Source organism: Polypterus senegalus, chromosome 12, assembly GCF_016835505.1.
Source record: "Polypterus senegalus isolate Bchr_013 chromosome 12, ASM1683550v1, whole genome shotgun sequence".
NCBI lineage: Eukaryota > Metazoa > Chordata > Cladistia > Polypteriformes > Polypteridae > Polypterus > Polypterus senegalus.
Window position 1 is genome coordinate 126,216,104 of NC_053165.1, and position 18,830 is coordinate 126,234,933.

The window sequence follows — 18,830 nt, forward strand, 5'->3', positions numbered from 1 at the left end:
GTGACTGTTTGAAAAACATATTCAAGTCCAGCAGTCTAATTCATTTCTGTTCTGCTCTCCCATTTGAGACTTGCTGTACCCCAATCACCTTAAGACATGCATTGAAAATGACAACCATTTTTGGAAGCATCTATTTCAGTGAGCAGACCTTTTACAGATTAGTACACATCAAATCTCCAATCAGATTCACAGATACACACCTGGATCAGCTGTTATATCTGGCAATGACAAACATGAAAACTTGATATATACTTTCTTGTCAGCCAAAAAACAGACTCATTGTTCACATTGACTTAGTTAAGTATTAAACTGTTGAGATTACCAGCTATATTGCAATTTTATTACATGTCAAAGAATTTAATTTAATGGAAAAACAATTTTTCTTGATTATACCTAAATTTATGGCATTATGCCTAGATAATTAGTATTTCAACCCCACTCAAGCCCCCTCATAGTGTGAAGGACAGTAAGCTGCCCCCTTGATTAAAAGGCCTGTGTACCTTTTGATTAGACTTTGCTAGAAAATATATACAGTGGATACGGAAAGTATTCTTTGTTATATTGCAGCCATTTGCTAAAATCATTTAAATTAATTTTTTTCCTCATTAATGTACACGCAGCACCCCATATTGACAGACAAAAAAAAAAGAATTTTTTGAAATTGTTGCAGATTTATTAAAAAAGAAAAACTGAAATATCACATGGTCCTAAGTATTCAGACCCTTTGCTGTGACACTCATATATTTACCACTATTTAAGAAATGCTTTCCATTTCTTCTGATCATCCTTGAGATCACCTTCATTTGAGTCCAGCTGTGTTTGATTATACTGATTGGACTTGATTAGGAAAGCCACACACCTGTCTATATAAGACCTTACAGCTCATAATGCATGTCAGAGCAAATGAGAATCATGAGGTCAAAGGAACTCCCTGAAGAGCTCAGAGACACAATTGTGGCAAGGCACAGATCTGGCCAAGGCTACAAAAACATTTCTGCTGCACTTAAGGTTCCCAAGAGCACAATGGCCTCCATAATCCTTAAATGGAAGACGTTTGGGATGACCAGAACCCTTCCTAGAGCTGGCTGTCCCGCCAAGCTAAGCTACTGGGGGAGAAGAGCCTTGGTGAGAGAGGTAAAGAAGAACCCAAAGATCACCTTGGCTGAGCTCCAGAGATGCAGTCGGGAGATGGGAGAAAGTTGTAGAAAGTCAACCATCACTGCAGCCCTCCACCAGTCAGGGCTTTATGACAGAGTGGCCTGTCAGAAGCCTCTCCTCAGTGCAAGACACATGACAGCCCGCATGGAGTTTGCTAAAAGACACCTGAAGGACTCTGAGATGGTGAGAAATAAGATTCTCTGGTCTGATGAGACCAAGATAGAACTTTTTGGCCTTAATTCTAAGCGGTATGTGTGGAGACGACCAGGCACTGCTCATCACTTGTCCAATACAGTCCCCACAGTGAAGCATGGCGGTGGCAGCATCATGCTGTGGGGGTGTTTTTCAGCTGCAGGGACAGGATGACTGGTTGCAATCGAGGGAAAGATGAATGCGGCCAAGTACAGGGATATCCTAGACAAAAACCTTCTCCAGAGTGCTAAGGACCTCAGACTGGCCCGAAGGTTTACCTTCCAACAAGACAATGACCCTAAGCACACAGCTAAAATAACGAAGGAGTGGCTTCACAACAACTCTGTAACTGTTCTTGAATGGCCCAGCCAGAGCCCTGACTTAAAACCAATTTAGCATCTCTGGAGAGACCTAAAAATGGCTGTCCACCAACGTTTACCATCCAGCCTGACAGAACTGGAGAGGATCTGCAAGGAGGAATGGCAGAGGATCCCCAAATCCAGGTGTGAAAAACTTGTTGCATCTTTCCCAAGAAGACTCATGGCTGTATTAGCTCAGAAGGGTGCTTCTACTAAATACTGAGCAAAGGGTCTGAATACTTAGGACCATGTGATATTTCAGTTTTTCTTTTTTAATAAATCTGCAATAATTTCAAAAATTATTTTTTTTGTCTGTCAATATGAGGTGCTGTGTGTACATTAATGAGGAGAAAAATTTATTTAAATGATTTTAGCAAATGGCTGCAATATAACAAAGAGTGAAAAATTGAAGGGGGTCTGAATACTTTTCTGTACTCACTGTATATATAAAAAAAGTCCAGTTTTGGAACAGTGTTCTTTGGACAAATGAAATTAAGATCAGTATTTACCAAAATGATGGATAGAGAAGAATATGGAGAAAAGGAATGGTTTACAATATGTAACATACCACATCATCTCTGAAACATAGTAGAGGCAGTGTTATGGCATGGGCATGCATGCCTGCCAATGGAAGTGAGTCAGTGGTGTTTATTAATGATAGTGACTGCTGAGAAAAGTTACAGTATTTCTCAAGTGTACATAACTATACTGTCTGCTCGGATTCAAACAAATGCTGCACAACTCATAGAATGATGCTTCATAGTACAGATGGACAATGAACTAAAACATATTGCAAAAGTAAACAGTGCTTTTCAAGGCAAAGAAGTGGAATATTCTTCAGTGACCAAGTCAGTCAACTGACCAACTCAATTGAATCTGCATTTCATGTAAATAAGACAAAACTAAAGGCAGAAAGTCCAACGAACTAGTAACACCTGAAGATAACTGCAGTAAAGGCCTGGCAAAGTATCAGTAGGGTGGAAACTTAGGGCAGTCATTGACATTCATATGAGTATTTAAAATGATTGTTATATTCATGATTATGTTAGTTTGTCCAAATACTTTTGAGCCCTTGAAAATGGGGGGACCGTATATATAAAAATGTCTGCCTTTTCTAAATGACTCATACAGTGTTTTTGTTAAATTCCTTAAATTTAAGAGTAGACTTGCAGTTTTAATCAAACCATGATTGCTTCATTTCAGATCCATTGTGGTGGTACATGGAACCAAAATTATGAAAATTGTATCACTGTCTAAATACTTATGGAAGTAACTGTACTTCACATACTTTAGATAAGTTTTAGTTTAAATTTTGTGTTTTGCGATTTAAGGCACAGTAATTTTGCTTCATTGTAATTTTGAGTTTGAAACAGTTTTCTTTAAGTAATAAAGTATTATGCCTTTTTTTACAAATCTATTAGATATGTTCCAACTTTCATATAAAAAATTCAATTCCTGTCAACATTCATAACCCGAGGGCCACGTGTATTCTTAAAGCAAAATGTAAGAAAGATTTTCACAAGAGCAGGCCATTCATCCCAGCAAAGTTCACCAATCCTATACAACTAATTTCTCTGTAATGACATCATGTTGAGATTTAAAGTTTGCTGAAGTCCTACTCTCTACCGCAATACTTGTTAATTTATTTCATGTGTCTATATTTTTGTTTTTAAGAAAACCTTTCTAACGTTTGTGAGAAATTTACCCTTAACAAGTTTCCAGTTGTATCCTCATGTTTCTGTTGGACTTGTTTTAAAATAACAGCCTGGTTCTATTGTACTAATTACTTTTTATAATTTTAAAAACTTAAATCATGTCATCTCTTAATCACCATTATCTTAAACTGAAAAGGTTAAACTACTTTAATCTTTCCTCATAGCTCATATCTCTCAGTTGTGGAATCAGCTCAGTCACACTCTTCTGTACATTTTTTACATTTTTTTATTGTAGTGTTTTTTTTGTGGCTTGCAGACAAACTCAACACAGCACTCCAGATAAGACCTCACCAGTGCATTATAAAGCTTATGCACAACCTCCAAAAATATATTTAAAAGTAAATAAATAAATACAATTTTGGACACTTTTTAATCTTAGAAGATCTGTTTACTTTCAGCTTGTATCTGTTTAAGTTGGGACTGGCACCTCAGATTCAAGACCTGTATGGAAAGGTGGACTTCACAGGTAAGTGATTGTATGTAGACTTTTGAAATTTAATTGAATTGTGACTTAGTGGTTAAAATTAATTCTGTAATTGGGAAAGGTTCTGTAGAGATTTCTGGTTTCAGTGTGGGCTTTCCTCAAGACCTTCGTGAGTATTCGAACTAAAGTCCTCAACCTCTACCATAAAATATCACTTGTTGTCACTGTTCACAGAAGTGCAAAGGAAGCCATTATTTGTAAAGAATCTTAAAAATATGATTATTTGTGCCTTGTTAGAATTAAGTTAGACATGCATGTTATGAGAATGATTTTCAGTAGTCTAATACAGTTGTTCTCAAGTTCAGTCTTGAGGGTCTCCTTTATAAACCTTTGCCTGGATTCGAGTGTGAAAACATGCTTATAGCAAAAAGCAGGAAAATGCGTAAGCCATAAAATATCTGATTTTTAAAGTCTGTCGTTGTGCTTATTAGTACGCAATCACAATCATTTTGTAAATGTGCGTACATGAACATGCCTCTATCTCTGCTCAGTTGCCACCCTAAAATAACTATGTATTGACTATGCTAATCAACCTCATATATAAAAGCACACTTCTGTAGACCTTCATTGGGTAGTGGACCAGCCTACCTCCTGACTCCTTGTGCTGCCAACAGCATGCACGGCATGGTAGCACCTTTGCTCTGTGATTTGGAAAGGTGTAATGGCGCCAGTGTCTTGAGTGATTAGCTGCTATTATCTGGCATATGTAATATGATTTCTGTTACAGTGATTAGTATAGGCCATATGAAAAACTGATGGTTCATCCACTTACCTTATCAGCAAGTGTCATGACAGAGGTACGGCCCATGGAGTCTCAGGAAGGCAGCAGAATCAGGCTTTATTGTGTGATGCACACATAGACTCAAATCAAGTGAAATGAGTACCCAATGATGGGCAAACCATATTTTTTATTACAATTCTTCTCTCCCAACGCATTAGTCTCTGTCACTTGAGTCCTAACATTCCATTCCCCGTCATCCTGCCTCCAACTGGTTCCAACAATATTTTCCAGCTCACTGGGTGTAGCTTGTTTCTCATACATCACATATGCCTGACAGGGCCTATTCCCGCTTAGCACTGGTCCAGTCGTTTTCACCAGTATTTCCAATCTCAGGTTCACATTTCTTATTTGGAACAGGGGAATTTACCTTCCCCACCCTTCAGTACATACCTGACATTTAGCTTATAGTATATTGGTGGTTTCTAGCCTATTCAGATACATAAAAAATATACAGGCATAAACCTTTTCTAGTTTAACCCTTACAGTGCTCGTACTTAATAAAATATGACACTTCTTTCTTTGTGTGCTCATGATTCAATTTGAATACATGTTAATCAACAGTGGTGTAAATAAGCTAACCACAACATTCAGCAGCATCAGCAAGTCATTGACCAAAGCTACTTTGCCACAAAATGCGCAAATCATGGGTTGACTCAGGCCATCAAATACTGATTCTGTGCCTTACCTTTGTATCAGTTGTGATACATATGACTTGTGTGTTAATGGAATGTAACTGCTTACAGTTAACAAAGGCAACTAAATTCTCAGTAGATGCTCTTTTTCCAATATCAGTGCAATAATTTTTTTAATTACATTAGGAAAACTGGAAACTGCTGCAGGTTGCCATTTTATGTTGACAAAAAACTGTTTTTTTTTTGTGTACACACAAACACCAATTGAAAACTGATCGTGGTGCCTCATTGGTCAGTTAATCCTAGCAGGTATAATGAAATGAAACTTGGCTAAGTTATTTCTGGACTGTCAGGCAGTTTTCCTGAAAAGTGACAACGCATAGGCTATATATACTGACCAAAACCCCAAAAAGTTCTTTAGGGCAAATATGTAGCATTGGTCCCCTTGAAAGTGCGGATTGCTCTTTGATGTTTGCCAGTTTGAACACAATGTAAGGAAATCTTGTATATCTGGATGACAAGCAGAGAATAACAACCTGTACAGCTGCCATGGTGCTACTCTGTGATAGTTACGAAATACCCAATCGGTAGAGCACAATTCCTCAAAGTCTGCCTTTGTAAAGCTAGTGCCAGTTCAGCACACAGCTCCAAGTGGATTGCTCTTGGTAATTGAAATCTGCTTAGAAGCTAGTCATCATATGCGTGCTCTTCTAATTCTTCCATGTGCTGTATCTACTAACAACACTATTATTAATTACAGTAGTTGAAATGCTTTGGACTTTCCATGCACCTTTATATTGTTACAGAACGATTACAAATCAAGTGAATTAAATTTGTTAATGATATGCAATTAATTTTGGTGTATTTGATAAATCCCATGTCATGGATGTGAATATGGGGATAAAAAAAGGAAATGAATATAGAAAAAGTGGCACTGCTTTGACGTTGGGCGCCGCCTTTTTACAAAACTGCGCAGAAAAGTGCATATACACGCTTGAAGCTGCCATGAAAGTGTGTGTGGCTTTACGGCAAGTTCAGTTTTTATATATCTTGAAATGTGTGTGGAAATGGATGTATGCAGCATTTTTGTGCGTATGAACCGTTTATTCATGAAGCCTCTGGTGTTTGCCATACTTGTCATTAATTAACAGTATTTGAATGCAGATAAGAGTTAAGCATCAAAAGGTAATGAAAAAATACAAATCTTAATTTCTTATACATAGGAATTTAACATTAATGCACTTTTCTAATATAAAAGAAGTTAAATTGACAGCTAAACAAAACAGCAAGAGCAGTTAAACATAAAATAGAGTGACTAATTGTGAAACTATTTGGAACAAAAGACTGCCACCACTAATATATTTGCAAAACACATCATAATTATGCTTCAAAAAATGGAGAAAGTGTATAATAATTCCTTCATTTTTTATCTCATAACTTTGTTTTATTTAGTTAATGTTAAGGGAACTTACATAATTAACAAATATTATTGTGACAAAATATAGAAAGATTCAGCTGTATCTGTACCTTTTGTTGCCTTGTATTTGTTTGTTGGTTGGTATTTCTTAAGCTTGCTTTGATAAATGCCAACGGGCATGTGAAAATTTAAATTGCAAAGAAGTTTAAGGGCTTTGTGTGTGGCTTATAATATTACCCTTTACTTGCTAGTATGCAGGACAGTGCTTATTTCTGCTTCTAGTATTGTTCTAAAAAGTTCCACTGGTAAAGCAAAAAATACTGTCTGTGCGCTTTCGACAAGTTTGTAATACAGTCTCTCCTGTTTGATCAGCTTGCCTTTCCATTAGACTAAATAACTTAACTAGAAGTTAAATTATCTGCTTATTCAGATTAGCACATAGAGTATTGTAAAATGTTATGCAATCCTGAGTAACAAAATAGTTCAAAGTATCTCTCCTAACTAATGCTGAGTTTCATAAAGAAAATACTAAATGGGTTTTGTGGACAAAAGCAAAAATAAAATTCTAAAGCTAAATTGAGCTGAATTAAGCAAAATATTAATCATGGAAAACCCAGATTGGGCATATTCTATTGCTGTTATTTATTTTAAAGTTCAGTATCGTCACAATAATAAATTTTAAACTATTCTGCTTCATTGCCCTTTCTAATCGTATCTATTCAATATCAATGATATTATGCGTTAGTGTTTACCATGGTGGATCTTGTCTTGTGCTCATAATTTGATAACTATTGTCTCCTTGTGCTTCTGAAAAAATGAGGCATAGAAACTAAATTGGTAAATGGTTGAATTTTGAAGTATTCTGACTTAAAATATTTTATTCCATCTTCCAGAGGAGGAGATTAACAACATGAAGAGTGAACTTGAGAAGTATGGGATTCAGATGCCTGCCTTTAGCAAAATAGGGGGAATCCTAGCCAATGAGTTATCCGTTGATGAAGCAGCATGTGAGTTGTTGTTTGTATCAAACAAACGTAACATCATTTAACATAAAATTAATGCCACCTGATCATATAATTGTTTATTTTCTCCGGACAGCGGTAAAACTGAATAGGAATTGCAGAGGCATTTGTAAATGAGTACTTCTACCTGAAAAATCCTGTTTTTGTCAGTGGACCTTTTATTTGTAATTACTGGCTACAGGACATTTATTACATGCTAATGACTTTAAAAATAAAATTCAGGGTTTTTTTTTTTTAATAATCTGGTTTGGGCTTTTAGTATATGAATTTATGCTAACATTGTTCTTCAATTTTATCATCCTTTAGTGCATGCTGCAGTCATTGCCATTAATGATGCCATCGACCACGGAGTACCAGAAGGTACCATATCAGCAATGCGCAACCCAAATGCCATGTTAGTGAATCTGGATGACAGCTATGCCCACCAGTACCAAGACACTCTTTGTCAAGCCAAGCAGGATAAAGTTCTTTCTGCTAGAAAACGGGTAATAATTCCCTCATTCCTTAATATCGTGTAAAGAGAAGAAGCTATTCATTATTCAAATGAGTGTATGCATAGAGACAATAATATAGAATAAAAGGCATAGCAGATCGTTTGATAACGATTGTAGAAAGCCATTATTTATTCTTATTTCTTATTGTGGATAATCCCATTCATTTTCCTTACTAAATAACAATTTAAAAGTAATAAACAGAAGAGAAATATCGAAGGTTGCTGTTTGGGTTGGAAAAGAAAAAGCTTTATCCAATAGATGTGGCCATATTGTTCAGAGCTAATGGATTTTCTGTCAAGTGATCTTTCGCGGCTTCACTCTATCGCGTATTTTATATGAAAGCATAACTAAATATATCATGCGGATTTTTACTGCTTCGCGGGTTCTGCGGACAATGTGTCTTTTTTACTTCCTGTACATGCTTCCTCAGTTGGTTTGCCCAGTTGATTTCATACAAGGGACGCTATTGGCGGATGACTGAGAAGCTAACCAATCAGAGCAGGCAGTTAAGTTCCTGCGTGCTGAATGCAGTGTTAACCAGGAAGTCTCGTCTCGCTCATTCAGCATCAACGTGTTTCGCTGTGTAAAGAGTTGTGCTTTTTTGTGTTTATCTTTGTGCATAGTCAAGCCCTTCATTATGGCTCCAAAATGATCTGCTACTGCTTCAGGGGCCATGCCCAAGCGGCAAAGGAAGATGTTAACGATTGCCGAAAAGGTAAACGTTTTGGATTTGTTGAAGGCTACGATTCTTTTTATTTAAAAAGTAGGAAAGGACTATAAGATCTACGGCCACAGTGTCCTTTTAACCATGGTGCAAAACGAGTTGTAAGTGGATGTAATAAGGCAGTAGTCTGGATGGAATCTTCTTTAGGGATTTGGATTGAAGACTGCCAGAAAAACAACAACGGCAGTGCTACACAATCGCCTGAAGTGGCTCCTTTAGAAGAGCTGTAACGCTCTCCTTTGTTGTGCAGTAAAATTAAACTCATTGTTATCGGACAAGTCATCGTGTCATTGTTGGTAAATAACCATAATTAATTTTCTACTTGCAGTACTTGGTACATGTACGTACGTTTAATGTCACTGTACACACATTTACTGTATACTATTTTTCTTGAATTGTACGTATTTATTGCTGGTGGCCTGTCTATCGTAATGGCTGTAACATATGTGATATCGGAGACACTCCATATCTTTAAAATAATATTTAGGTTTTACTGTATATAAACAGTGTGTGTGTATATATATATATATGTATATATATATATATATATATATATATATATATATATATATATATATATATATTTTTTTTTCAATGAATCTTACCTAATATCTAAGAGAATACAAAGGGATTATGCTGTATAACTCTGGGAATATTTATACACAGTGTGGGAGAGTTTATAAGGGCTTAAAATATATAAAAATAACCATACAAACATATGGTTTCTACTTCGTGGATTTTCACCTATCGCGGGCGACCCCCGCAATCGAGGAGGGATTACTGTATATATAATTCACTAAGGCAAGACAACCATGGAAAGCACGCCGGAAGGGGCACGGATTCACTAAGCCTCCAAGAAGTGAGACACCTATGGCGCACGCAGGAAGGAGCCACGCCCACCAACTCCAAGACCACTGGATACGACGACAACTCGCAGGGCCACGCCCACCAACTCGGACGCGATGACACAGAAAAAATTGCGTCATTTATATTCGTCTGTCGTAGAGGCCACATGCAGTTCAGGTCAGGTTAATGTCATGTGCATGTCATGCGCCTCCGAGCCACGTTGACTGTTCATAGAGGCATGTTTCTCGCGGAGGTGAATCGCCATATGCAGCGTGTGAAACCGTTTGCGAGGGGTATCCTATGGGATCCTTAAAACAATCCTTTACAACTGAGGTTAAAGCACAATGAAGTAAGCAATCTTTAAAAACCGACTTTTCGGTTATGACGCACGGCCGCGTGCACCATAGCAAACTGTTTTACACAATACTGACCAGCTATTCGCATCCGCGACAAACATGCGTCGTCTTAGATGCTCCTGCAGGAACACGGAAGAGGTTTTCCTGCCCACCAACACTCTTTTTTCACCGGCCGGCATCTACCCTTGCTCTCTAGGCATTCACACTGCCTGCCCATTTGCCCGGACGCAAAAACTCACTGACCACCCAGTTAGTCCCTTTCGTCTGTGGTAAGAGTCCACATGCACGTCTGAGCCACGCAGAGTTTGTTATGCCGGGGGTTCGCTATTGTGTTGTATTTTGCTGTCTCCAGAGTTCCATCTTTTCATTCGCTTACTGTTGTATTCTCACACCAACCCGTTTAGACAACCGTTTCTTTCCAGAAGTGTTTAGCATTCAATAAATTATGCATAACATTGAGCGTGTGTCTACCCGGCGCAGAGAGGCGTAGGTAAGCTGTTGAACCCCATTCGAGCTGCAAACCGTGGAATTCCCACTAAGTGCGACTCATACGCTCCCACTGGTTGCGTTCCTACCCTTTGTACACACCCCCCTCCCACCTCGTTACTACCGTGGTCGGGTGTCTTGGTGGATTATATATAGAAAAGCAGCCAAAACCACACAGAGCAATGAAAAGTCTATGTCAGTCACAGGTACATCTGGACTGTGTAAAGACAACGACTCAAGGGACCAGTTGGAGGTGGGCACATGAGTGGGCAGTGCATACTGAACGAGAAATCAGCAGACTAGCATGATGGACGGAGCTGAATGGATGTCCTTCTCCTCTCCTCCCGTTCCACACTCCGCGCCGTGCACCCCCATTCCTCCGTCTGGCAGGAGAAGGCACGAGGACGGTCTGCCAGTTTTCAGTCACGGACGATTGTGTTTTGGTTCGTTCCATGCATTGTTACAATGTTGCTTTTCTTGCTGATTTATTACATTACCGATTTTTCAAATGTTAGTTTTCTCCCTGTGCTTAAAAATCATTAAAAAACCGTCCTGATTATGCTGCGTATGGTATGCCGCGGGTTGGCTAGTATTATTAATTTCCTCAGTCTGTATTCAAATAGTGACTTTCATGATCAACATCATCAAAATGATTTATAGGATCAGGGAAAAACATAATGACTTTAGTTTGTATTTCAATTTTTGGACTTTTTCCAACCGCTTTATACAGCATGTAAACATTTATGCAGGCTGAAGGTGTTTTTTTTTTTGTTTTTGTTGCAGACAATTGAACTTTCAGAGGAAGAACGAGATGTGTATGAAGAACTGCTAACACAAGCTGAAATTCAAGGCAATGTCAACAAAGTAAATTGTAAGTAGCAGTATTCTACTTAATACCTTTACAGACTTTCAAGAAAAAAAAATTGTCATTGTCATTTTGGAATGTTATTGGGTGCCCTTTTTGTTTCTATTTTCTTCTTGATGATTCTCTATTCTATAGAACCATGATTCTTCAATTTAACATTTATTTTTTTATATTTAAACCGCTCCTTCCCCCTGCTTTCTTAATTAAAGCACAGACTGGACCTTTTTATAGTTACCTACTTTAACTATCACCTTACTTTATCTATCACTTAGGAATACAACGTTATTTTTGTACACTCTTCCTTGTTGCATATTGTTGAAACCTCCTTTTACATCTAAATTTCTCTGTTCTTTTGTTGTTCTTGAACATCTTTTTTTACCTAATTAGTTGTACAAGTCAGCATGGCCAAATGTAGTGAAAAGTTATGCAGGAACATTTAACTTTCCATTTAGTGGTGCGTCAAAAAACAAAGTTATGTAGTTCAGCTCTGCCAGAGAATGTGTCTAAAGTCCTGGCCAACAGAGCATAGTCACAGGTGAATCGGAGTTCTCCAACACAACCAAACCCCACCTCTCCTCCTAAAACTTCCTTTAAATGCTGCCCATATTTGTACAGTGCATACCAATGGAATTATTAGGCATCTTTCTGAAGAATAGATGTATGCCAACTTTGGATATCCAAAACTTTAAATTATAATAAAAGAACAAATCACAATAACAAAGCACAATACAACCAGAAAAAAGAAAAACCTTGCAAGTACTGTACATTAAAATGTTCTGCAGACAATCCATAAAACAACACAGCACACCACTCCACTCACACTCGACTCCAAGAGATACAGTATCTGACAAGACATGTAAAGCATTTTTTTAATTATATATATATATTTTTAGAGAGAGAGAGAGAGAAAATAGAAAGGTTTAGCCGAGGCTGAAAATTGTTGCTTTTAAAATGACGAATTGACAGAATTCTGATCCGATCTACCTGAAGAAAATAAAATTTTTTTAGATGATATTGAACATGGTTATACCACTAGGTTATAGGGTGTGAATTAGAATTCTGACAGTTAAAACAAAACAAGTATTTGTGCAAGTAATGTGGTATAGTATATTACGACTGATTTTTCTTAGCATAGTATTGTTGCATATGGTGTTAGTATGAATATTGCCTTGAAAATGTGTACTGAAGTGACTTCAGCTGCAGTTGGAAGCTCCACCCAACTGTTTTTATGGTTCTGCCTTTGTCCAGAAACCGTTTCATAAGCTTTATGACCTTAGTCTCGGAAAATCTTTTGTTCCGTGGGGTTTCTGGGATCTTTTCCTGAATAAGATCAAACATAGTTGCATAGGGTGCAACAGGAGCTTCAACCTGCAGCTAAAGCCACTTCAATACACATGTACTTTGTCAGCATGCCCATGTCGATCAAACGGAGGAAGCTCAGTAGTTTACTTGTGTCTTTATGCTGTAGGAAGATACATAAATAAATCAAGGTAAATAACATTCAAACTGGCTTTTATATAAGTAACATATAAATGTTTTTATATAAAGACCATCACAAAACTTTGCATGATACCTTGGTGAGCTCTGTAAGCCATGCTTTTTCTTTGAAGGATAGGTGTGGGGCAGACTGACTGGCAGGATGATGCCAGACCTCTTGCTGCATCCAAATGGTGCCATCTTTTGCCTTTATGCCTGGTGCAACTGCATTGTTCTTATGTGAGTGGACGTTTCTTGCTGGGAGGGCAGCTGTTCTTTTTCTCTGATGTAGAACCCTCATCCTCATCCTCATTCACTTCTGGTATAGCACGTCTTTATTTGAAATGGGGAGCGTGAATGTGGCTGAGAGAATAAAACTGAATTTAAAAAAAAAAAAAAAAAAATGCTGACCTTTATAAGTACCATACATTTACACCGGCTATTACAGACTCAAATCACATGTATGTTTTTATTGTTTAATAGTAATAATAAGAATAGCTCACTACTCAAAATGTTTATTTTAGTATGTGAGAAGGCTCAAACTCGCAGCTGATTGAGTCAGCAGTTCTTACCGCTGTACTACCTAAGCAGTCGTGCCAACGAAGTACACTAACCCAATTTCTTTTTCTTTGGTTATATAGTCTTGAATAAAGGCACGCTTGTTCTGTTATATTTGTACCTTTTGTGAAAGTGTTTATTTGATATTGGACTTCAGTCTTCACACATTATACATTTCATGTCAAAATTTTGTCGTTCGTACTAAAAACATGAAAAAAGTGTGTTTAACATTTCTGTCATTCTACATTTGCATAGTAGACATGGAACACACACACATGAAATGCATGCGTTCCAAATAACTATTATTTACCCTATACAGCTCCCGGTACACATCTCCCAGATACACAAGTCTTGATCTGGGAGAGCTTTTTGCCCTTCCTGCAGCGGTGGGGGGATGGGATGATAGGCTGCTTTTGCTTATTGACACATTTACAAAACAAAAGATGCTGATGGAGAGGTGCGAACGTATTTAAGGTGGGCCGGGTTTACGAGTTTTTTCATAGGCTTTGGTAATTCTAGTATTAACCTTGTCAATATAGTCATCTGAAGTTGAAGTTCATGATGAGAAATGAAAGGGTGCAGTTTCAAAAAATTAATGTGACATGATTTGATGAACATTTCTCATAGAAATATTTTTCTGTGTACAATTTACCCTCCAGCTATTGAGTATAAAGCAGACCAGTAACTTGGACTAGTAATTCATTTATCCATCTTGACAACATTGTGGTTACTCAGATAACATATTTTTAAATTTCAAGTCTTTTAGAGACGCTTTGGCCAAAGGTTAAGAAGGTTCTTGTTTGCATCTTGCATTATATTGTAAAAACTGTTGAATATAAATCTGGGTACTTTATGCTCAGAATATGCAATGTACTAGTGAGACCATATCTGGAGTATTATGTGTAGTTTTGGTCACCACACTACAAACATAAACTGAGCAGAACTGTATGCTGCACAGAGGAGAGCAACCAAGAGCACCCTAGGACTTAAGGACATGGCTCAGACTCGCATTTAAATTATTAAACTTTTGATTTTTTTTTTTTTGTTAGCAAGAAACAAAAGGAAAACCTATAGTAATAAATAAGTTAAGAGGGTGTGTTCCCTAATGTTAAAATTGTCAGTTTTAAAAAGTACTAATTCTAAATCATTAAATCTCAAACCAGAGGTGAGTGACTTGTGTCTTGAGGTATTTTCACACCTTGAAAACCTTCATCTTTCACTTACATTTGTCTTTATGTTGATACTGGCTAAGCTTCTAGACAACATTTCAGTATATCAACACATTTCAAAGAATTTACCCATTAATGATCTTATTGATGGGAAAGGAATTATTCTCTTTCTGTGATTAGATTTTAATTAATAAAATCAAATGGAATCCATATGCCAAGGGCAGTAAAAAAATAAAAATAAAATGTGAGTAGTGTTTTTAGGGAGCCTTGAGCAAGAACCAGTAAAGAAATGAGACCAGCTTTCTGAGAGTTAACAAGACTGAAAAAACAATGGTAGGATAAAGGAAATGTAAGTACTATAGGCTGTTAATACTGAATAAAAGGTGGAAGAATGTATGCCAAACAAGACTGAACAGTTCAGAATGAAGTGAGGCCATAATTTCCAAACAAATCACCCATGTATCACATCAGAGCTACCTTCCACAGAGTATTGGACAATTGCCTGTGAGTATGGGTGATTCCTATCTGCAGTATTCCTTTTATAGGTTTTGGGTGTAAACAAAGTAATTGAAAAACTGTACGTGTGTTTAAAAACAGATAATAGCCAGGACATAGATGAATAAATTGCTAACGGCAAATGCAAAGTGTTGTCAATAATAAAGGCAAATAATCAGAAGCATGAAAACTGCCAAATTGGGGGAAAAAAAACTAAAAACAAGAAAATATAATCATGTTAGTACACTGAAAGACCATAAAGAAATGCTTAATTACTGAAAAATGATTAGCCTAGGTTTTAGTGGTGCTCAGCTGTGTTATTTTATGCACACTTTGTTCTAATGTCTTCTCAGATAACTTTATATTGTATTCTTGTTAATGAGGAGAATCCTCTGGGTGACTTTCTGGGTAACATTTAAAGTGGTTGTTTCTGCTGATGGTATTAAATATAAAGGGTTTTCTGCTTATTAGACAATTTTTGACATAATAAATAGTCCTAAAGAAAATTACTATATATGTTGGAAATGATGTTGCTTTTGTTCTTGTCACCTTACATCAGCATATCTGCAGCTGTTTCAAAGCTAAAAGAATCGTATTTTGTTTACAGTATTAAAGTCTATTGAAACTATAGACCAGGCTCTGACAAAAGACAATCCAGACAGCCTTTATGATGCTCTGCGTTCACACAGCATTGGCCTTCGGAATCTTAACTCCCAGAATAAAGACTGGTACCTAAAGCAGTTGTTAAATATGCGTATAGCTAAGCAAGAGGTAAATAATCTTTTTTGCTACTTTATTATTGTTGTTGTTGCTACTATTAAAAATATTTACATTTTTTTCCTGTTGAACTTGGTCAGTTTAAGTAACTTGAGTGTCTCACATCATGTAGGATACAGAAATTGAAACAATAATAAGTAACAGTTTGGCTTCTTGTTTCCTTCTTTTCACTGCCTGTTTTGTGTATACAGAATTTCCTTGGGGACCTATTGCAAAAAGAAGAGATCCAGAGTGGGGTGGATTTGGCTAATGAAGATGCAATACAATACAGAAAAAGTAATAAACCCATCTCTTTTTACTTCACCCTATTTCATTATTCTCTTCAGCTCAATATCAACTGGACTATACTCATTTATTTATATTTCTAATTTTTAGTTTCTTAATTTCTTACTTTTTCAGTGCTAGAAGCTGTAGAGCGCATCAATGCTGCAATTAGTAAGGGAGAGGCAGACAAAACTGTGGAAGAACTGATGAACCCTGAGGCCAAACTTCCCCAGGTCTACCCCTTTGCTGCTGAACTATACCAGCGTGAGCTGGCCACACTTCAACAACAAAGTACAGAGGTAAAAATTTCATCAAAGAATATATCCATCCATCTATTCAATGTGGAATATTCTTAGTCCAGTCAAGGTTACAAGGCCAGGAACTATCTAAACAAAATTTAGCAAAAATCAGCCAACTTTGGAGGAAATTCCAGTCTTGTCGTTAGTCACACTCACTTATATGAGGTAGATATAATTACCAATTACCCTAACTTGAACATCTTTTTGATGTGGGAATAAAGTGGAGTACCTGGAGGAAAAACCCTATTTAGCAGGGGAGAGGACACAGGCGCTGGCTGTTCCCCACTTCTCCACACTATATTCATTATTTAAGTATTTGTATTACTTGAATGTCGTTTGATTGTAGCTGTTTTCTAGATACTATACAGAACTTTATCATTTAGCGGCTGTAATTTGCTGTTAACTTCTTACATTGTTTAATAGTGTTGCTTTTGGGAGAAATCCTACCTGCAGTAGTTGTTGACCCGACTTGCGTTGTGTCATCGGCGCTGGCCTGTATCGGTCTTCAACTGACTGATACTACTTGAGTTTTCTGTGGATGGCACTTGGGATTTCTTGCGGAATACCCCTTAATGTTATCATCTGAACTAAGGCTTTTCAAGTCGATCGCAAACTGCCCACATTTCGTCCGCCAGTTTTTTGCCGGCTATTACATTTCCTGGATGTCGGCTCTATCGCTGGGGATCTTGGTGACTGTCTTGCTTCTGGAGTCCTTTGCAATTTGCACCACAGCTGTCCAACTGTGCACATAAGGACTACGGCCAACTATTTACATTGGGACCATATCTCCTCCGCTCGCCGGCATGCTTCAGTATCTGCCATCGCAACTGTTGGAGCTCAACAACCACATCACAGTCATCACAGTCATCAAACAACTTGGACTCCTCCATCGCCCCCACTACGTCCATTGGGGGTCTGGTCGGCAATTTGTTTACATTGACCGTGAGCTCCATTCCGTATTTGTGGTCAGCAGCAGCTCACTCCATCGCAGCCCGTCTGAGCACCATCACCATGGAAACTAAAAAAAACTGCTCAGCGGCGGTCCAGGCGAGATGGAAATCCTGGACTGGGTTTCGGCTTTCTTCATCCTCTGGTTAAAGGCAACACCTTGCTAAACATCAGAGTTGAACTTTCTAATGTTCAGTCCCTGACAAATAAAGCCCATCTAATTTATAGTCTCATTGTAGACAGGGGGATTGACATTATTTGTTTGACTGAGACCTGGCATAAATCCAAGGTATACTCAGTTTTCGACGAGTCCTGCCCTCCTGGGTACACCTACCTTGAAAAGGTCCACAGCTCTGGACGTGGCGGTGGTCTGGCTGTAAACCATCGGATAGGTCTGCAATTGTCACTTCTCCCCCTTCCTAAATTCTCAACGTTTGAATGCCTGGCAATTATGTGCAAGCATCCAGTTTTTATAACAATACTTCTTATTTACAGACCACCAAAACAACACCCTGATTTCATTACGGAAATGAATGACCTGCTCTCATCTTTCTGTACAACATCATCAAATGTACTGATTCTTGGAGATCTGAACATTTATGTGGACACACCCTCTAGTTATTCTGCTGCCCAGCTCTTAGAGCTCCTGGACTGCCTAAATCTGAGGCAACTTGTCGAGGTCCCCACTCACAACAAGGACCATACCCTCAATTTAGTCGTTACTGACTCAGTCCTCATCTCTGACTTGATATAGGTGTTTCCGATCACAAAATTGTTTCACTGGATTTGCCCACAAATTCACTATACTCTAAACCACAGTGCTGTATCCGCTTCCGGAACATGAAAAAAATTAATTTGACTGATTTAAATGCTGACATTAAGAACTTTTCTATTGCTCCACACCTTTCTTCTGTCAATGAATTAGTCAATTATTACAACAATGGGCTGCAGAACATCCTTGAGACCCATGCCCCAGTTAAATCGAGTGGTTTCTTTTGTAAAATCTGCCCCATGGTTTACAGGTGAGCTTCGACAGATGAAAGCAGCTGGGTGAGCCCTCGAGCGGCATTTTGTTGCAACCAGTTTAACGGTCCACAAATTATTTTATTGGGAACACCAAAAAAATTACTTCAGAGAACTGACCACTGCCAGATCTCTATACTATTCAAATGTAATAAATGACAGTCCTGGAAATTCCAAACAACATTTTTCCATGATAAATCATTTACTCAATCCTCACACCTACGCCTGTAATAATTTTTACAGAGGAGCAGTGCAATAATTTTATTGAATATTTCACCTCTAAGGTAAAC

At 37.7% G+C, this 18,830-nt stretch overlaps 1 protein-coding gene across 1 annotated transcript in view; it reads left to right on the plus strand.

Moving 5' to 3' along the window:
• Window positions 1-18,830, plus strand: part of iqgap1 (IQ motif containing GTPase activating protein 1) — a 303,340-nt gene that overhangs the window by 118,080 nt on the left and 166,430 nt on the right. Inside the window, exons 6-12 of the mRNA XM_039773388.1 lie at window positions 3,823-3,890; window positions 7,632-7,745; window positions 8,067-8,245; window positions 11,450-11,537; window positions 15,837-16,000; window positions 16,198-16,282; window positions 16,406-16,569. Coding sequence (XP_039629322.1) covers window positions 3,823-3,890; window positions 7,632-7,745; window positions 8,067-8,245; window positions 11,450-11,537; window positions 15,837-16,000; window positions 16,198-16,282; window positions 16,406-16,569 — 862 coding nt within the window. The remainder of the gene's footprint in view (window positions 1-3,822; window positions 3,891-7,631; window positions 7,746-8,066; window positions 8,246-11,449; window positions 11,538-15,836; window positions 16,001-16,197; window positions 16,283-16,405; window positions 16,570-18,830) is intronic.